The sequence below is a fragment of the Aotus nancymaae genome, unplaced genomic scaffold, assembly GCF_030222135.1.
Source record: "Aotus nancymaae isolate 86718 unplaced genomic scaffold, 86718_ANA_hifiasm-v0.15.2.pri h1tg000006l, whole genome shotgun sequence".
NCBI lineage: Eukaryota > Metazoa > Chordata > Mammalia > Primates > Aotidae > Aotus > Aotus nancymaae.
This window is the reverse complement of record NW_026988417.1, coordinates 47832924-47851107: the sequence shown is the minus strand read 5'-3', so window position 1 is coordinate 47851107 and position 18184 is coordinate 47832924. Positions and strand designations below refer to the sequence as shown.

Sequence of the window (18184 nt, the reverse complement as noted above, 5' to 3'; positions counted from 1 at the left end):
CGCAACATAGAACTGCAGCAATCCCAGGGTCTTCCTCAGCGCAGGGTGCAGTAAGTGTTTCTGAATGAATCTGTGGCCCTGGTTTGGGCCTCAGGGATTGCTATGGTTTGGTTCTGTGCCCTCATCCAAATCTCATCTCAAATTGTAATCCCCATATGCCGAGGGAGGGAACTGCTGGGAGGTGACTGGATCGTGGGGGCAGTTTCCCCAATGCTGTTCTCATGATAGTGAGTGAGTTCTCACAAGATCTGACAGTTTAAAAGTGCTCGGCAGATCCCCCCTTGCGCTCTCTCTCCTGCCACCTTGTGCAGAAGGCACTTGCTTCTCCTTTAACTTCTGCCATGATTGTAAGTTTCCTGAGGCCTCCCAAGCCATGCGGAACTATGAAGTCAATTAAAAAAATCTTTTTTCTTATAAATTACCCAGTGTCAAGTAGTTCTTTATAGCAGTGTGAAAATGGACTAATACAGATGGGTAAAGAACATCATGGAACTTAGGACTGTGGAAGGAAAGCATTTTATTGAAATAACTGAGAGTTATAAAAACATTTTTAAAATTTTATTATTAGATGTTAGCCAAAAATCTAGAAACTAACATTATACCCAGATTGCAAAATAAAAGCTTTTCATTTTTCAGAGTCTCTAAGAGTAAGGTACATCCCCAGATAAAATGAGTATAGGTCAGTCTCCTTTGGCTTTGTGGATTCTTTCCAAAAATGTTGAGACTATTTAGCTTTCCCAGTGTAGTTACAGCTCACATCAGAGTATACCCAGGCAGGGTAGAAAGCAAATAAACTGAGCTACCTGTGCCTTTTTCCAAATCAGTATATGTGCTTGACTCCTGAAAAAAAATTCTGATATATAGGCATTCCCCTTCCTTAGTGAGATATTAGTGAAGACCTTTTAATATATAACACGCAGTAACTGTTGCATGTTTTTAAAATACTCTTGAATTTTCCAGGAATGCAACTGCTGTGTAAATCAGGGCAAGACTATAAGATTTTTTTTGTTCAAAACATTAACAAGAGTTGCCATTTCAGAAACTCACATCCAATGACAACACTGATTTTCTGTTGCCAGAACACTGATCTTCATTTGTAGCTGCTGGCTCTACATACAGGTTCAGGCATCTAATGACTTAACTTTATCTTCTAGGGTGGTTATACCCAAGCTTTTTTATTGAAATAAATTTTATTTTATTAAAAGTTGCTTTCCTTTTTTCTACTTTATATTATAGTTAGGGTACTATGTTCATTGCTTAAAATTATATGTGCACATAGATGACTATATTAACTTTGATTTTCATTTCATATTCAGAATAAAATATTTGTTATGAGAGGCAACATTGAGTCTGTAGGGTTAAGAGAGCCACTAATTTTATCCAACCTCCTCACCCTACAATTAAACCGAGGCTCAGAGACATGAAGTAACTTGCTCAAGGCAAGCTGATGACCAAGTCAGCACTAGCAGTTACCTAGGCAGATAGTGCTCCTTCCAGCACACTGTATTGCTTCAAAGTGATGACTATGTAAATATGCAAAGAGGGCAAAAAATTCAACGTATACTTCAAAATGAGTTGGTGACCATTAGACTCAAGGGGCAGGCACTGAGAGGTCCCCCAAACCTCCAGCACAGGAATAAGATGCTTTACAGAAGCTGTTCGCTTTGTTTTCACCTGAAAAGCATCAGGTGCTGGTTCTGGCACTGAGCTTATACAAAACTCAGCTAAGGCCAATTCAGTGTCTCTCTCAAAGGTATATGGAGAAAGCAGACGTTTGTAAGGCTTGTGTTTAAAGCTGGCTTGAAAGTGAAAAAAAGGCGGAAATAATATTACTTATCGCAAGAAAGCAACATTCCATTCTTATCTTGAACATAAACTTTCAAAAGTATTTGACAGTGAAGAAGTCAAGGGATATATATTCAATTTAAAATCAGTAAATGGTGCCCCTGGTTTTAGGCCTTGAGTTTAAGTAGTTTTGGTCAGATGGAGTTCAACAGGAGGTCTGAATTTGCAAATAACTAGGTAGAACAGGTGAAGAGCATGTCCTAAGAAACTTTGATATATAACACATGCATTAAAACAGTTTGAAATATTCCCAGGAGATGTGCATGAGGTAATTAACATTTTTCTCAAAGCTGGCTTCTAGTCAAATCACTGCTCTACATTTATGGAACAAAGAAATTCTCTCTTGGACATTAATTACTCAAATGAACCAAACAGGGTACTCTCAAAATCAGCCAACTAATGGCTCAAAATCAAGCCAACTAATAATATTTTTTAAATGATCTTCTACACTTAGCCTTAAGCCACTGCTACTAACATAAGTTCCCCGACCTGAGATTAGGGCTGTCTTCCGAACCTTAAAGGGAAATTAAAACACCTAATGTTGGTTTCAAACTAAAGCTGATACCAACGATTACAATATTTACAATCCATCTGCAAACTAAAATGATTCATCTTTTCTTTTAGCCTCCGCATGGTAAATGCTTCCCCAGTTACTTCACCTAGTTCCCATAAAAGAGCCTAGTGTTTTGAGATGGAAATCCTGAACCTTTGTAATGGACTTTGCTTCAAGTGAATATGATCCTAAACACCTATACAATCGTTTTTATGAAATTAATGGAATTTGTATCTATAAAATAAAATAAAATGCAATGTATCTAAAGTTACAAATGCACTAAGCCAAAACATTTAACTCTCTGTGTGGAGTGATACACAGAATTGCCTTTTGACATGATCTTAAGCGAGGTCTGAGGCACACACAGCAGGCAGATGGAGGCACCGGAGAGGCAGCTGTTTCCACGCCCTGGAGCAAAGGAGCAGGTCTGGTGGTTTTAAAATCCTAGGGAGAAAAAGAAACAGTTCATCGTTATGGTCACTTTCTTCGATTTTCTTTTGGAGGTGCGTAAATGAAAGAGGTAGTTAATCTAGGTTTATGGCAATGAGGCCTCTTGGTTGGAAGCTCCTCCCACATGACCAATGGGACCTGCCAGGGTACCATCAGCCAGAGGCCGAGACATTAAAGGTGTGAGGAGGAAGAAAAAGATGCTCCCTAGGAAGCAAAACATTCATTTTGCTGCACAGTGCTAAGGACTAGAAGGAGTATTATAAAGCAGAAAACTTGATCCATCTGAACTGATCCCACTTACTTGGCAATCCACATCTTATTGGAGAAGGACTCCGACTTCGAGACATCTGAAAAGTATAAAAGAATAACGTGAATTACACAGTAGATGAAGCTCAAAAAATGAATCCTTTTGACATACTTTTTTTTCCTAAAACCAACCAAATAGCTTGCTGAGGCACTTTAGCCCTATGATATGCCCCCCTTAAGGCTGACTATTGTGATTCTTTTTAGACTTCTGAAGTATGTGGGCACTCAGTTTGGTTTAAATTATATTATTAGTTAAAAGCTGGGTTCAGTGGCCTAAGAGCAGCCATACTGAATTCAGTGCTTTCCAGAAAATAAAAATATTTATTAAAACTCACAAATTAAAGCTAAAATGATTATATAATCTCTGGAAGATACTTTATAAAAATTATAAGTCAGAAACTCTGTTCTATTAATAAAAGTCACCAGGCAGCCAGAAAATCATCACCTTTCAAATCTCACCTTTACCTTCACTAAGTAGAAGGTACTGCACTGGAACCACAAGTCTGTGACATAGCCGGAGAGCCGTAACTGGCTAACATTGTTCTGAGCTTTCAAACACTCTAGGTAAATAGATGCTGATAAAAAAGGAATCCATTCTGGATGAATCAAGGCCCCACATAAGCAAAAATTAACCTGACTAACCAAAAATATTTGTATTTTATTTTGTGGATATGCCCCGTTTTGTTGTGGCAAGAGGATGATAGAAACAGACAGAAAGTTGGCTGCAGTTTTACCTTTGAGAATATATTTTATTCTCATCTAAAGTTTAAATTAATGTGTTCTCTCTGAGCACAACATGAGAAAGAAAGAGAAGATATAAGGGATTCTCACAGAGGACATTTCCCATGGATAAGCCTTTTGATGAGAGTCCAGAGTTAGCATTTGCCATAGCTGTTGCACAGTAAGTGTCTAATAGTATTTTCTTCCGACATGCCATTTCCTCTTAGAATGGGGAATTGTGGTTCTCCCAGTATCATGCTCCCAAGACTTCCTTTTTATTTACCAATCCACTAACTGCACTATAGTTTTGCTTTTACCTAACATAAATACTTATTCATGGAAAAAGATAATGAAGCTACATGGAAAAACCTCCAAGAGCAAAAGGATTGTGTCAGATGCATGTCTTTTCCATTTCCCCATCATTTTTAGGCCATTTTCTTCACTTGAATGTTTCTTCCCAATTTCCTAGCCCATTGAAATTCCACGCATTCTAAAACACCAAATCAAATACTACCTCCCCCATGAACACCTTCCTCATGACCAAATCTGGGAGGAATCTCTATCTCGTCTGATGACTCTAGCCATTTCTGCTTCTTTTATTGACTATCATGTTGCATCACATTATGAATGTATTGATTTGTAGACTGTATCACATTCTGTAAATTTGTTTAAATTATAATAATCTTTCTCTCTCACGTATTTTATTTTTCTTTTTAACTTTTAAGTTAAGGCGTACATGTGCAGGTTTGTTATATAGGTAAATCTTTGTCATGGGGGATTTTTGGACAGATTTTCATCATCCAGGTATTAAGCCTAGTACGTTAATTATTTTTCTCAAACCTCTCCCTTTCCCCATCATCCACTCTCTGGAGGGCCCCAGTGTCTGTTGTTCCCTCTTTGTGTCCATCTGTTCAAATCATTTAGCTCCCACTTATAAGTGAGAATAGTATTTGGTTTTCTGTTCCTGTGTTAGTTTGCTAAGGATAATGACCTCCAGCTCCATCCATGTTCCTGCAAAGGATGTGATCTCATGATCTTCCTGAATTAAGACCTATTCAGGGAAGAGACCATGTTTTTGTCATTTTTGTGTTCCTCCTAAATCTAGCATCCCTCAGATCCAGGAAGAATGTTTGATAAGGAGCATGCAGGAGTCACAATAGATGCTCATTAAAGTCAGTAAGGGGCTCATCAACTGCAAGGGTTTTTGGTTTTGGTGTTGTTTTGCTGAGGAGGTTTTATAACTTTGGGGCTATAGGTGCACGCTAGAGACAATTTCAGAAAAGTGTAGGGTTGCCAGATGTGATTCTCCTTCTCCACCACTCTCTAAAACAAGGTTGAACAACTATTTAAATAATTATTATTTGGAGGAACAGGACATCGTTAGCCTATTTGGTGTCCACACATCTTGGTCTAGCCCTGTATTCAAAAGGTACTGACTAAATATTTGTGGAATTAATGAATAATGGTGAATCATAATAATGTTTTTTATCATTTTGGAGGGTTTTGTTTCATTTTGTTTAAGACAGGGTAGAGTGCAGTGGTGCAATCACGGCCACTGCAGCCTTGACCTCCCTGGGCTCAAGTGATCCTCCCAGCTCAGCCTCCTTAAGTAGCTGGGACTACAGGCACATGCCACCATGCCTGGCTAATTTGGTGGGGGAGGCAGATTTTTTGTCATGCCCAGCTAATTCTGGGGATTTTTCTCTTGTTTTGTAGAGATGATGTTACCCATGTTGCCCTGGCTGGTCTGAAACTCCTGGGCTCAAGCCATCCTCCCATCTCAGCCTCTGGAAGTACTAGAATTACAGGTGTGAGCCACACTGCCCAGCCCATAATAATGTTTTTAGGGATGTTTTCTTCATAGTTTTAACAGATGTTTTTGCTCTTATTTTTTTCTTTAACAGAAGTATTAGCAATCTTTCCAAAAACTAATATACACAAAAGCCTATTCTTATTTTTTCTAATTTGACGTTGAGAACGAATTAATACCTGCAATGCCCTTTAAAATGTATTGAAATCCAGACCATTTGAGCAATTTCTCCAAACTTATACATGAATTTCTAAAGGAATCAGGTACCTGTGCCCAGATCAGTTGACTAAGGTATCCCATTCACTCTTCAGTCGACTATCTGATCTCTAATATATTGCTCATTTCATCCAAAGATAAAAATGAAACTATGAAATACATAAAATCTACTATCCCTTGAACTAAGAAGGAAAGATAAAACTACGTCTACTTCTTTCTAGAATAATAAATTCTTTAGCCCACGGTAGTACAAATGTCAGTTTGGAGCTAGGTTGCAACAGGTTCTCTTTCCACCTGTAGACTTACAATCACCTCTTTTGTAGAGTTGAAAAAAGTGTTAACCATAGATGAATTTTGTATAAAAATGATTAGATAGATATGTACCGTGCTTAAACTAATATGGCTACGGGGGCAAACGGGACTTAAACTCCTGCTTCGACATCGAGTTAGAGGTCGCACCGAATTCCACTTAAAAAAAGAAAGAGAGAGAAAGAGAGAGAGACATAGTCAGGAGTTTGTGAAAGCTGCCATGGCTTAAAACAACATGCATATCCCATAGAATGAGAATTCTACTGATATGATTACACTTGCCCGTTACTGAACATCTGCACAAGTTATACTCCTTTTACTTCCTATAGCTGCCCAATATTTGGCAATAACTTCAAGGTACTTTTTAAATAGAATCCCATTACAATGAACCTTGGGATATTCTGGTGTTTGGTGCCAGTAGAATTTTTTTACGAGTAACCTATTAGAAACTACATAGGAGTTTGAAAGTGTTGGAGAATGTCAGCTCCATGTGGGTAGAGATTTGTATTCGTTTTATTTATTGCTAAATTTCTAGCACATAAACACAGTGTTTGGGTCATATAATAACTATTGTATAAATAAATATCATTGGATGAATGAAACACCACTACTGCCTATCTGCTTTCTAACTAAATGAATAAGTAAGAAGAAAGCTATATTCACTAAAATGAGATTTTACTGGTAAAATCCTTAAAATTGTCCTTAATTCAACCCCTTTCTTTTCCAAGTTCTTTCTTTTAGGGAGAACTTCCTTATTTCGTTTTAGGGTTTAAGCTTGGACAAACGTTTGTGATAGCTGATGGGAGAGAAGAAGGAAATCAAAAGGCAATTGCTATTTGGTGTAAAACATAAGAATAGTGGGTATTTCTTCTCCCTCCCTTCCAAACTGCACTGCAGATAAGATCTTAAAAGAGAGTGACTGCTGTAGGAGCAAGAAGTATGCTTTATTGTAGAACATGTGTAACTGTCAGATCTACAAAACCCAATTTCTATTTCTAAGGGCTCAACCTTCTTTTGTTTAAAGACAGGATCTCAGGCCAGGTATGGTGGCTCATGCCTGTAATCTCAGCACTTTGGGAGGCCGAGGTGGGTGGATCACGAGGTCAGGAGTTTGAGGCCAGCCTGGCCAACATGATGAAACCCCGTGCCTACTAAAAATATAAAACTTAGCCGAGTGTGGTGGCAGGCACCTGTAATACCAGCTGCTCAGGAAGCTGAGGCAGGACAATCACTTGAACCCATCAGGCAGAGGTTGCAGTGAGCCAAGATCACACCACTGTACTCTACCCCAGGTGACAGAGCAAGACTGTGTCTCAGAAAAAAAAAAAAAGACAGGATCTCACTCTGTCACCCAGACTGGAGTACATGGCGCAATCATGGCTCACACAGCCTCTATCTGTCCACCTCAAGTGATCCTCCCTCCTCAGTCTCCCGAGTAGCTGGTACTACAGGTATGCACCACCATGCCTAGCTAATTTATTTTTTTGTAGAGATGAGGTCTCACTTTGTTGCCTAGGTTCATCTCAAACTCCTCAAAAGATCCTCCTGCCATGGTTTCACAAAGTGCTAGGATTACAGGTGTGAGCCATCATGCCCAGCCAACGGCTCAACATTTATGGAACAAAATATTTTAAGATAGTATTCACTGTAATGGGATTTTTAAGCTAAAAAAGTCCTTTTCTTAAGTTCTCTTAAAATAAAATATTCCCCTTCACCACTGTATGTATGAAAGGTGCCATAAAGCACTTCCCCTATTCTCCAGTTCAAAGAGAACAGGAACAGAGATCAGCCAGTTGTTGGCATCATCCTGGACTAAGGGGCTTTGCTTAGCTCATTCTAGTAAAACTACATAACATAAACTATGCAGAATATCCACGCACTACCAGTTCCATCACCCAATCCCCACTACAACATGTACATTCCCACACACTCACATACGGTATGTAAGACTCCATTTTAAAGGCTGCTCAAGTATTTAACATTCTATAGATTCAAAACATTGTATAACCAATGGATATAGGAAGCAACTTTCCCAAACTGATTGGCTCCTCTCTCCCACCTCCTCTGCCCTCTATGTCTCCATCCCTCCCCTCTCTACACATCATACCAAGGAGAGAAAAACAGGGCACATTCACAGTTTCCCAAAATAGAGAACTGTCAGTAAAAATTTGGCAAATCATTTCCTGAAAGTTAATCAATTTTAAGTGCTTAGAATTATAGAACTCCTCCTATAAGTTCAAAGGGCTTTGGTTTTAAAACATAATAATTGTAAGATGGAGGAGGTAAATATGACTGACTCCATCTTCTTTTTTGTTTGTTTGTTTGATTTTGGTTGAGATGGGGTTTCTCCATGTTGGTCAGGCTGGTCTTGAACTCCTGACCTCAGGTCATCTGCCCACCTCGGCCTCCCAAAGTGCTGGGATTACAGGCGTGAGCCACCATGCCTGGCTCCATCTTCTAAATAAAGCAAGAAGCAAAGAAATCACTGCCAGGAAATTACACAGAATTATAGAAGAATCAAAGAAAAGAATTGGTTCTTTTCAAAATCGTCTCCATCCTCTCCTTTGTATGAAATCTTATCAACTCTTTATCAATTTCTTTTATAGAATCTCTGAGTTTATAAATGTTCTCAAACTTGTGAATCAAACACTTGGGATGAATTGTCACTATGCAAGGCCACCGTACAAAAGCCTCTCTCTTGGTGACAGCTTCTCCCTTCATAACGACACAGTCATTCTCCATGAGAGCAGGCCACACGTGGTAGAGGACTAAGGGAGCAGTGAAATCCGAGTCGTAGCTGCGGCGGTATCTGTTTTAAATACACAAAACAAAAAAGAGAAGTTAAGCAATTATGGAGCATAACTAGGGGAAAACATCAGTGTGAATTTTCATCTTCTATTATGCTCAGATCTAGATAAATATAGATCCGAATTCTGTTATTGAAGAATGGTTGTGGCCTCTTAGAATAGGAACTAATGATAACTGGGACCCAGCATGGATACATTAAGACCAAGTCATGTCAAACTAATTGTATTCCTTCTCTTCTCAGGATAACAGAGTTGCAATTCAGGGAAATGCTGAAGACGTAGACTAGCTATCTGAAATCCCACTGGGCTTCCCATAGAATTTCTCGTGCTGTCTTTGTGGACAAAGAAAAGAAATATAGGAGGATGATTAACTTAAGTAGGTGGATTGGAAACTAAGAAGATGCTGAGGGCTCTCTCTCAATTCTGTGATAAATTACCATGTTTATGAATGACTCATATGAGATATAGAAAACATGCTCAAAGATGCAGGTGATTAGCCAAAAAAAAAAAAAAAAGATGACATTAAAAACAGCTCAACAGACTGGAACAATAAGCTGAGTTTAATAAGATGAAATGAAATGTGAATACGTTTAAGGTCCTATAATTGAGTCTAAAAAGTATTTGCACAAATAGAGGAGATATATGGTTTAGTCACAGTACAAGTAGAAATATAGCAGGTTTCAGCTGTACTCAAAATGAATGAACACTGTCACAAGAGAAAGACAAAGACAGAGAGAGAGGGAGGGAGGAAAGGAGAGAGGGAGGGAGGGGAGGAGGGAGGGAGGAAGGGAGGGAGAAAAGGAAGGGAGGAAGGAAGGGAGGGAGGAAGGAAGGGAGGAAGGAAGGGAGGGAGGGAGGGAGAAAAGGAAGGGAGGAAGGAAAGAGAAAACTACTGCAAGTTAGCTGAATTAATGGAGAATAAGAATAGAAAGGGTGTTAGTCCCTCTAGGCTGGTCAGTTTACTTTCTTTAAAAGGGGTACTCAGAAGAGCACAGTGCACAGATCCCAAAAAAATGAATTTATTTGTCAAGAAATCCCAAACCTACTTTATATGAAGAAAACCTGAAGCCATGAGGCCAGAAGGAGGAGGATTTGAGTAATTGCTTTCAAATGTACAAAAGGCTGCCAGGGTGAAAAAAGGGTTAGCCTTGTTAGGTGAAGTTCTAGAAGTAGAACCAAATCCAATCATTGTTAGAAACTCCAATTCCAGTTGCACAGATGTCCAGTCACACGGGCCAGAGAATGCCCCAGAAGCTGCACATGCCCTCTGGTTAAAGGCATGTCAGTGAGAGGCCCTATGGAAGTCTTTGATATGTGCAGATTCCATAAACTAAAACAGTGAATGGTTCTGAGTGGTACTATCCATCCTCTAAAGGAGAAAGGAATAAAGGGAGACAAATGAAGACAATGTGCTCTGTAAGGGAATCAAAAAGATCCAACTGCAGTGTAACGTCCTAATGTCAGCTCTTTCGTGAGTTGATGCATGTTGAAGAAACTAGAAACCGGGCAATGGCAAGAAAGTATGGCATGCTGTAAGGCAACTGGAAAGTTCATTATTGCTATGATTTGCATAAGTGAAAGAAAGTGAATGATTCTGAGTGGTAGTATCCATCCTCCATCAACAAGCTTGCAGGAATGCTGGGTATATAACTCTACAACCTGAATAAGAACCCAGAGTGAATACTTCCTGGGCACCCACTTCATGCCGGGCAGCATCCTAAGTGCTTTGTCTGAATTATCTCAACTAAACTTCTACAGCCCTAGGAAGTAGGCATTATAATTTCTGCCATTGGATAGAGAAGAAACTAAGTAATAGAAAACATAAGTGGCATGCCTAACATTATACAGCTAATAGGTGGTGGAGCTGAAATTTGAACCTAAGCAGCTGAGGCCAGAGCCTATGTTCTTAACCACCAGCTTAGCTTCTTTCCAGATAATCTCCAGCTATATCCTGTGATCTCAAGAAGTCACAATAAAATGTTTTAAATTAATTGAATGTCTTTTAATGTATAAGGGGAATATTTGCCCTGTGAAAGTTGGTAGCAATCTACTGGTCCTAGACAAAAGAGTCAAGAGCACTAAGTTTCAAACATTCGTGTGCATAAGGAACACCTGGGTGCTTGTTAAATTGAGAATTCCTGAGCCCCATCTTAGACCTACTACATAAAATGCCATGAAATGTAATCCAGGAATGTGTATTTTTAACAAGTACCTTGAGTAATTCTGATGCAGGTAATCCACACATCATACTTTGAGAAACCTGGCCTAAGTAATGCAATAAAAACCAATAGAAAGTAATGCACATTTGTATTTATAGAGCAGCTTTAAAAAAAGTGTTCTAGACAGGCTCCAAGTCCTCATTAGTTCTCCCCCAAAGACCAACATACTCAATGGCAGATGACTCCAGGAGTGGGTCCTGCCCTGGAGTACAGAGAAGTATATGGTAGGACCTGGAAATCAGGTAGTGTCTGCTGATTTCCCCACCCAGAGTTCTTTTCCCTAAATTGTTCTAAGGAAACAGAAACAAGACAATGAATTCATGATGAATCCCTTAGCCTCTGCTCCTGTGTCTCTTACTTGCAATCATTAAAAACTTCTCCATCTGCCCCGTATGCAATATCTAGGGGCGGTTCTAAGGCCTGCATTGCAAAGGCAATGCAACATATCTCCTGGATGAAGTCACTGAGGAGACAGAAGTCAATGACAGGAGGGAAGGAAATCTTGGGATTGACATTCATGGCTCGGATCACATCCTGAAAAACAAAAGATGGCATCACTTTGTTACCAACCTGTGACAAAAACACTCTGACATCCTAACACTATTAGGACTGACGGGAGGTGGGGAAACAGCATGTGAGCCAAAACAAGTTAAAGCAGAAAAACAGTGCATGTGCTAAAAGGAGAAAGACGTTGCCGCCCATTAACAGAAAAGGCGGAAAGAGGACACAGAGTAGAAATAACACAGTAAAAGCGAAGAGGGTCCTAAAAAAAAACAAGGAAATAGACCTTCTATGGCTTTTATTTATCATTTCCTTATTTTTCCATTCTGGGCAAGGGTATGATGTGCCAACACAGAATTCTGAATTGTTTATAAACCATAATAATCATTATAATAGTTTGCTTTTATTGAGTGTTAACTATATGCCAAGTCTTGTGCTAAGCAAATTGCCTACGTTCTCTCATTTAATGCTCTCAGTGACTCTGTGGAGTAACAAACATTGTTACTCCCACTTAAAGATGAGAAAACTAAAGCACAGAGAGATTAACTAAATGTGTAAGATCACACAGCTAGTCAGTGGCAGAGTCAGGAAGCAAATCCATACTTATTTTTCCCAAAATCTTTGCTTTTAAGAACTATGATATTCTGTCTCCTGAAGAGCCTATCTAAAGAAACTCAGACAATTTCTTCCCCATAATGTTTAAGGAAGAAACAGTCAATAATGGAAGATGCTACCAAGTAAAGTGGATGCTGTTCTTCTCTTCTTTTTCATTACATAGAATTAATACTAACTACTGGATGCATTTCTGAGTTATCAGTACTCAATATAAACAGCAGCAGCAGCAGCAAACTAGTCCTAATAAGAGACCCAACACTTACATTGACACTGCTTTGGGAATCATAGAGATCAAGGTGACAAACGACATAGTCCGAGACAGCATTCTCAAAGTCATTCAACCCCACGTAAGATGGTGTCAACGATTTTCTCACACGGATCTTGAAATGTCTGAATGCCATTTTTGCTACATGGAATGCCTCCTGCACATAAAAATGCAGCAAATGTATTTGGTGGAAACAGGTAGGTGAAGAGATGCAAAGCAAGGAATTAGAAAGAATCTGAGCTTCAACATCATAGTGGTTTCCTGATAACTAAACGCAGTCAGTCAAAAACATTTTTAATCTGGAAGGAAATACATCTCTAATTTTGAAAAGTACATAAACACATATATGATCATCCATGCTCACTAATGTCAAGACAGTTGACCACTGTTCTGGAAATTCTGAGTGCAGGAAGCAGGACGGTACAGAGATTGAAGGAAATAAATCCTCTGCTATGAGCCCATAGTAATATCACATTACTGGTCAATAAATAAGAGAAAATGATCAGTAGTGTTTATGTTATAAACACGTATCAAGACTCAGCCATGTTTCCTAGCATATATTAATTCAACAAATATTTATTAAATGCCTATTGTGTGGTAAGCATTGAGAAAACTCACTTAAGCAAGGAAGATGTGGCCTGCACATTTACAGAGCTTTAACTAACTCAGTAAGTGGTTCTTAATTATCTAAACCAGGGGACAGCAAACGTTTTTCTATAAGGAGCCAGACAGCAGATATTGTAGGCATGTTGGGCAACATACAGTTTCTTTTTTGTTGTTGTTAACAACCCTTTAAAAATCTAAACACATTCTTACATTCTTAGCTCTCAGGCAGTAGTATTTCTCTTAGAAATATGAGTCGGGGGCTGGATGTAGTGGCTTATGCCTGTAATCCCAGCACTTTGGCAGGCAAGGCAGGTGGATCACGAGATCAGGAGTTCAAGACCAGCTTGATCAACATGGTGAAACTCTATCTCTACTAAAAATACAAAAATTATCTGGGTGTAGTGGTGCACATCTATAATCCCAGCTACTCAGAAGGCTAAGGAAGGAGAATAGCTTGAACCCAGGAGGCAGAGGTTGCCAGGAGTCAAGATGGCAAGACGGCACCACTGCACTCCAGCCTAGGCAACAGAGCAAGACTCCATCTCAAAAAAAAAAAAAGGCCGGGCGCGGTGGCTCAAGCCTGTAATCCCAGCACTTTGGGAGGCCGAGGCGGGTGGATCACGAGGTCAAGAGATCGAGACCATCCTGGTCAACATGGTGAAACCCCGTCTCTACTAATACAAAAAATTAGCTGGGCACAGTGGCGCGTGCCTGTAATCCCAGCTACTCAGGAGGTTGAGGCAGGAGAATTGCCTGAACCCAGGAAGCGGAGATTGCGGTGAGCCGAGATCGCGCCATTGCGCTCCAGCCTGGGTATCAAGAGCGAAACTCCGTCTCAAAAAAAAAAAAAAAAAAAAAGAAAAAAGAAAAAGAAAAGAAAAGAAATATGAGCCAGGTCCAGATACAGTCCATAGGTCATGGTTTGCTAACCCCTGATTTAAATAAATATAGGATAAAGTTCAGTATTTCTGATAATTCTGCTCTCATACCAATGTTTTGTTTTGTTTCTTAATATTCAACAATTCTCCTTATGAACTCTCAGGATCTTAGTATGGTACCAACCCATAAAACAAACATATTTGTTTTGGAAATTAAGGATACATATGTGCACTTTTTAAATTTGCCATACTCAAATAGCTGATATGTTAGCAGTTTTAATAACTACTCTTAATTAAATAAACAGGAGAGTTAACACAATCACAACCTTCTGATTTTCTTTTAGAACTGAAGGAAACCAAATGACAGGCATTGGCAATACTATATCCACTGTGTGTGCATATGTCCATATTAGACAAAAGGTACAGTGCAAATCAACTTTGTATAAACCCATTTGAGATAGTCCTGCATTTATGGCTACTTCTTAAACACCTGGTCAATATAACTAACTAAATAAATAAATATTATAGAACTATTCACATATATATATAAATAGTTATTGACTGTGAAAATGATTCACCTCCCCAAATATTTGTAATGAAAGGGAAGGGAAAAGAAGGGAAGGCAAGGGAGGAAGGGAGGAAGAAAGGGAAGGAAGAGAGAGAGGAAGGAAATAATGAAGGAAGAAGGGAGAAATAAAGGAAAGAAGGAGGAAGGGATGGAGAGAGAGAGGGAGGGAAGGAGAGAGGGAGAGGGGGAAGAGAGAAAGAGAGGAAGGAAAGAAAGGAGGGAGGGAGGAGGGAGGGAGAGAGGAAGGAAGGAAGGAAGGGGAAAGGAAAGAAGAAAGGGAGTGAAGGAGGAAGGAAGAAAGAAGAGAAGGAAGGAGATAGATGGGGAGACTGGAATCTCCCCCACTTCAGTGACCTCAGGATCCACTAGTCTTTCTAAGTTGTTCCATTCATGTTACCCAAACATGTCTCCTTGACGCCCCAAGGAGCCGGGAGTCCCGCAGGTGTCACATACCACTGTGGCTATGTAGATGATCCGCTGCACGGTCTCAGCCTTGTCGATGCAGCGCCGCAGCAGGCACTGCGCTTCCAGGTGGGCCTGAGAATAGGAGTCGCTGAACCGGGACAAGAGGGCAGCCTTGCGCGCCACACTGGACAGCTTGGAGCGGTTTGGGGACGGGCTCCTGACCTTGACAGCAGTGGAGCAGCTGGCAGATCGGCTGCGGCTGCGAGGGTCAGGGCTGGGAGACCGGCTCCTGGAGCACCTGTTGATGAGGAAGAATCAGCCAGGGAAACCCTTTGATTTGCTTCTTGAGTAGAGCAAAGATCACCTGGTGGCCATCAATCCGACCATCCGGAGGCAAAACCCCTCATCTGAGGAATTCAGACGTGATAAGACTTCCCTGCTATCCAAAGCCAGAATCTGGTATCAGCTTTCTTTACCAAAAATTTATAAGTAACTAGAATTTCTATACATCTCCAGAATGCATGCATGTTCAAAACCCATTGTACAATCTTTGCTGACATCAGGCACCAAAATGTCTACAAATGCAATCATTTATCATGGCCTGTGGGATAAATGTGGCCCAAATTACCTTAAGCTTCCACTTTAAGCTCCATAAAGAACCCTAAGGAAAATCCACCACAGTGCTCAGTCCTCTCTTGCTGAAGCCCCCACTGCACTCTGTTGCAGCCTTCTTTCTAATAAAACTTTCCTTTTCAAACCTATTATTGCTGGTGAATTCTTTTTACCATCTGCAAGCCAACCACTCTCTGCTACCAGGGCTCTGATACCATGCCTGGCATCTTGGTGGCCATATGGGGACTTTACTGGGATTTCCCCTTCCTTTTTCTCTGTTTCCCTTGATGGTCTGGTTCTTTACCCTTGGAAACTGACACTCCCTGGTGGGTTCACTCTTTGGTGGGATCCCAAAGCCCTAGAGATGGGATACCTGTCTATCATTGCCCTTAAGGGTGGGGCACTAGCCAGGGCTCTTTTCTGCTTTTGGACTGCCAGTGAACTAGCTTGAATACTCTTTAGTGACTGATGGTTTCTGGCCAAGGACACTCCCCAGTGTTACCCAAAGGCCAAGACAAAAGAGTTGATTTGCTATTGCCCATCAGGGTGGTAAGTCCACTGTCACTCAACGTTGTGTAAACCACACCTTGGAAATGAGCAGTGGGGTTCTCAGTTCTGCACAGACACTCTCTACCGTTGTTGACTCAATTTTGGATTCAACTTTGGTGCAGACATCGCATCCCAAATTACAGGTGAGTTCCCTTTCACAAATAGGTTTGAGCTGACCACTCAAACAATGGCACAGCCAGACTGGTCATCCAGGCAAGGGCAGGCCCTCTATCCCCAAAACAGAGTGAACCAAAGGGAAAAGGAAGGTCCAGATCCCTCAGGAATTTGGGGACCTTGCAATCCCTTATCTAAACCCAACATAGATTCTCTTTATTCTTCAGTTCCATCCAACTCACCCTTGGGTTGCATTCATGAACAATCAGTCCATTTTGACCCATAAACTCTCAAAATGAAGCATATAATTTTCTTTTGTAATCCCTAATAAATCAAATCGGCCTATTAATGGAACTTTGGATCACAATATTATTTTACAACTAGACGATGCATTTTACCATAACCTCGAAAAGGATTCATAGGTCCCATATATTCAGGTCTTTTTGGCTTTATCTCAAAACCCAGAATTACATAAAAATTTTCATCTATCCTTCCAAGAAATTTCCTCCTTCCCAATTCTGGTGTCTTAGATGATCCTTTTGCCTATCACACTGTCCTCTGCCTGCTCCTGCTTCACCTACACTCTCTCCATCTGCTCCATCCCCTAATCAACCACCCCCATATCCAAATACTTTATCCCTCTCAGATGCTTGCACAGGAGTCACATATGCCACTAGTACAGAGTCCTCAGAAAATCCCAAAATGTTTTGCCTCTCTGCGAGGTGACTAATGGAGATTTAGGAGCAATCCAAGTTCATGTCCCTTTTCTAATGTCTGATCTTTTGCAAATTCAACCAAGTCTGAGTTCATTTAGTTAGAATCCCTCTAAGTTCATTCAAGAATTTCAGGCTTTAACTATTGCCTTTGATTTAACCTAGCAAAACATATTTGTGGTATTAACTACTTGCTGTTCCCATGAAGACAAATCACACATATGGCCAAGTTCGGGCAGATGAAGCTCATGTTCTTAATCATCACAATGAAAAAGCCAGGGCAGAAGCTGTCCCCGACACAGAACCCAATCGGCAATACCAGGACACTGATGCCAGCCCAAACAAAAGCAGGAGCAAACGAGATTACATAATCTCTTTTTTTTTGGAAGGAATGAAAAAGGCAGTAATAAAATCTTTTAGTTTTCTTTTAATAATGAGAAATCACTCAGGAGCCATCTGAGAACCTCATCCTTTTCTAGGCTACACTGGTGCAAGTTTTGACCCCAAAATCCCTAAGGGCGTACCCATTCTGGCAATACATTTTATAAGTCAGGTTTCCCCAGACATCAGACAAAAACTCCAAAAATTAGAGCAAGGCCCACTTTAAAAGTTAGAGAAAGGCCCCTCTCTTACTTTATTAAATGTAGCCTTTAATTTCCAATAATCGGGAGGAAATATCAAAAATAAAAAGGGTTCAAAAAGGAAAAATGCCGGCACCACAATAATTGCATGGTGACAGCACTGGCACATTCTTTTTCATTAGCCAATAACCCCAAGGCTCATCCCCATAACACTAACAGAACAGGGGCCTGTATCGTTGCAGAAATCCAGGACACTAGAGTAGAAAATGACCAAAACCTCCAGGCTACAAGCTGCCCCAGGACCCTGTCCTCATTGCAAACAGGAGCATCAGTGGAAAAGTGAGTGTCCCTCCCTCCCTCGTGATGGAGAGGCACTTCTTTCTCCTAAGCCATCACAGCCACAACCTCACCAACATACCTGACAAGGGGGTACTGCAGAACGAGGACACGGGGAAGGACAAGCACCTCTAACTCTATTCCTGGATTATAACCAAGCCTCTGAAAGTCATCCTCTAGTTGACTGATGGGGCCTTGAGTCCTTC

The 18184-nt window shown here is 40.4% G+C and overlaps 1 protein-coding gene across 1 annotated transcript in view; it reads right to left on the bottom strand.

The window, feature by feature from the left end:
- Window positions 1-508: 508 nt before the first annotated feature.
- Window positions 509-18184, bottom strand: part of SPATA18 (spermatogenesis associated 18) — a 49717-nt gene continuing 32041 nt past the window's right edge. Inside the window, exons 7-13 of the mRNA XM_012441129.3 lie at window positions 15122-15371; window positions 12615-12773; window positions 11594-11769; window positions 8895-9018; window positions 6285-6368; window positions 3150-3195; window positions 509-2842 (exon numbers count right to left, since the gene is read on the bottom strand). Coding sequence (XP_012296552.2) covers window positions 2835-2842; window positions 3150-3195; window positions 6285-6368; window positions 8895-9018; window positions 11594-11769; window positions 12615-12773; window positions 15122-15371 — 847 coding nt within the window. The 3' untranslated portion in view covers window positions 509-2834. The remainder of the gene's footprint in view (window positions 2843-3149; window positions 3196-6284; window positions 6369-8894; window positions 9019-11593; window positions 11770-12614; window positions 12774-15121; window positions 15372-18184) is intronic.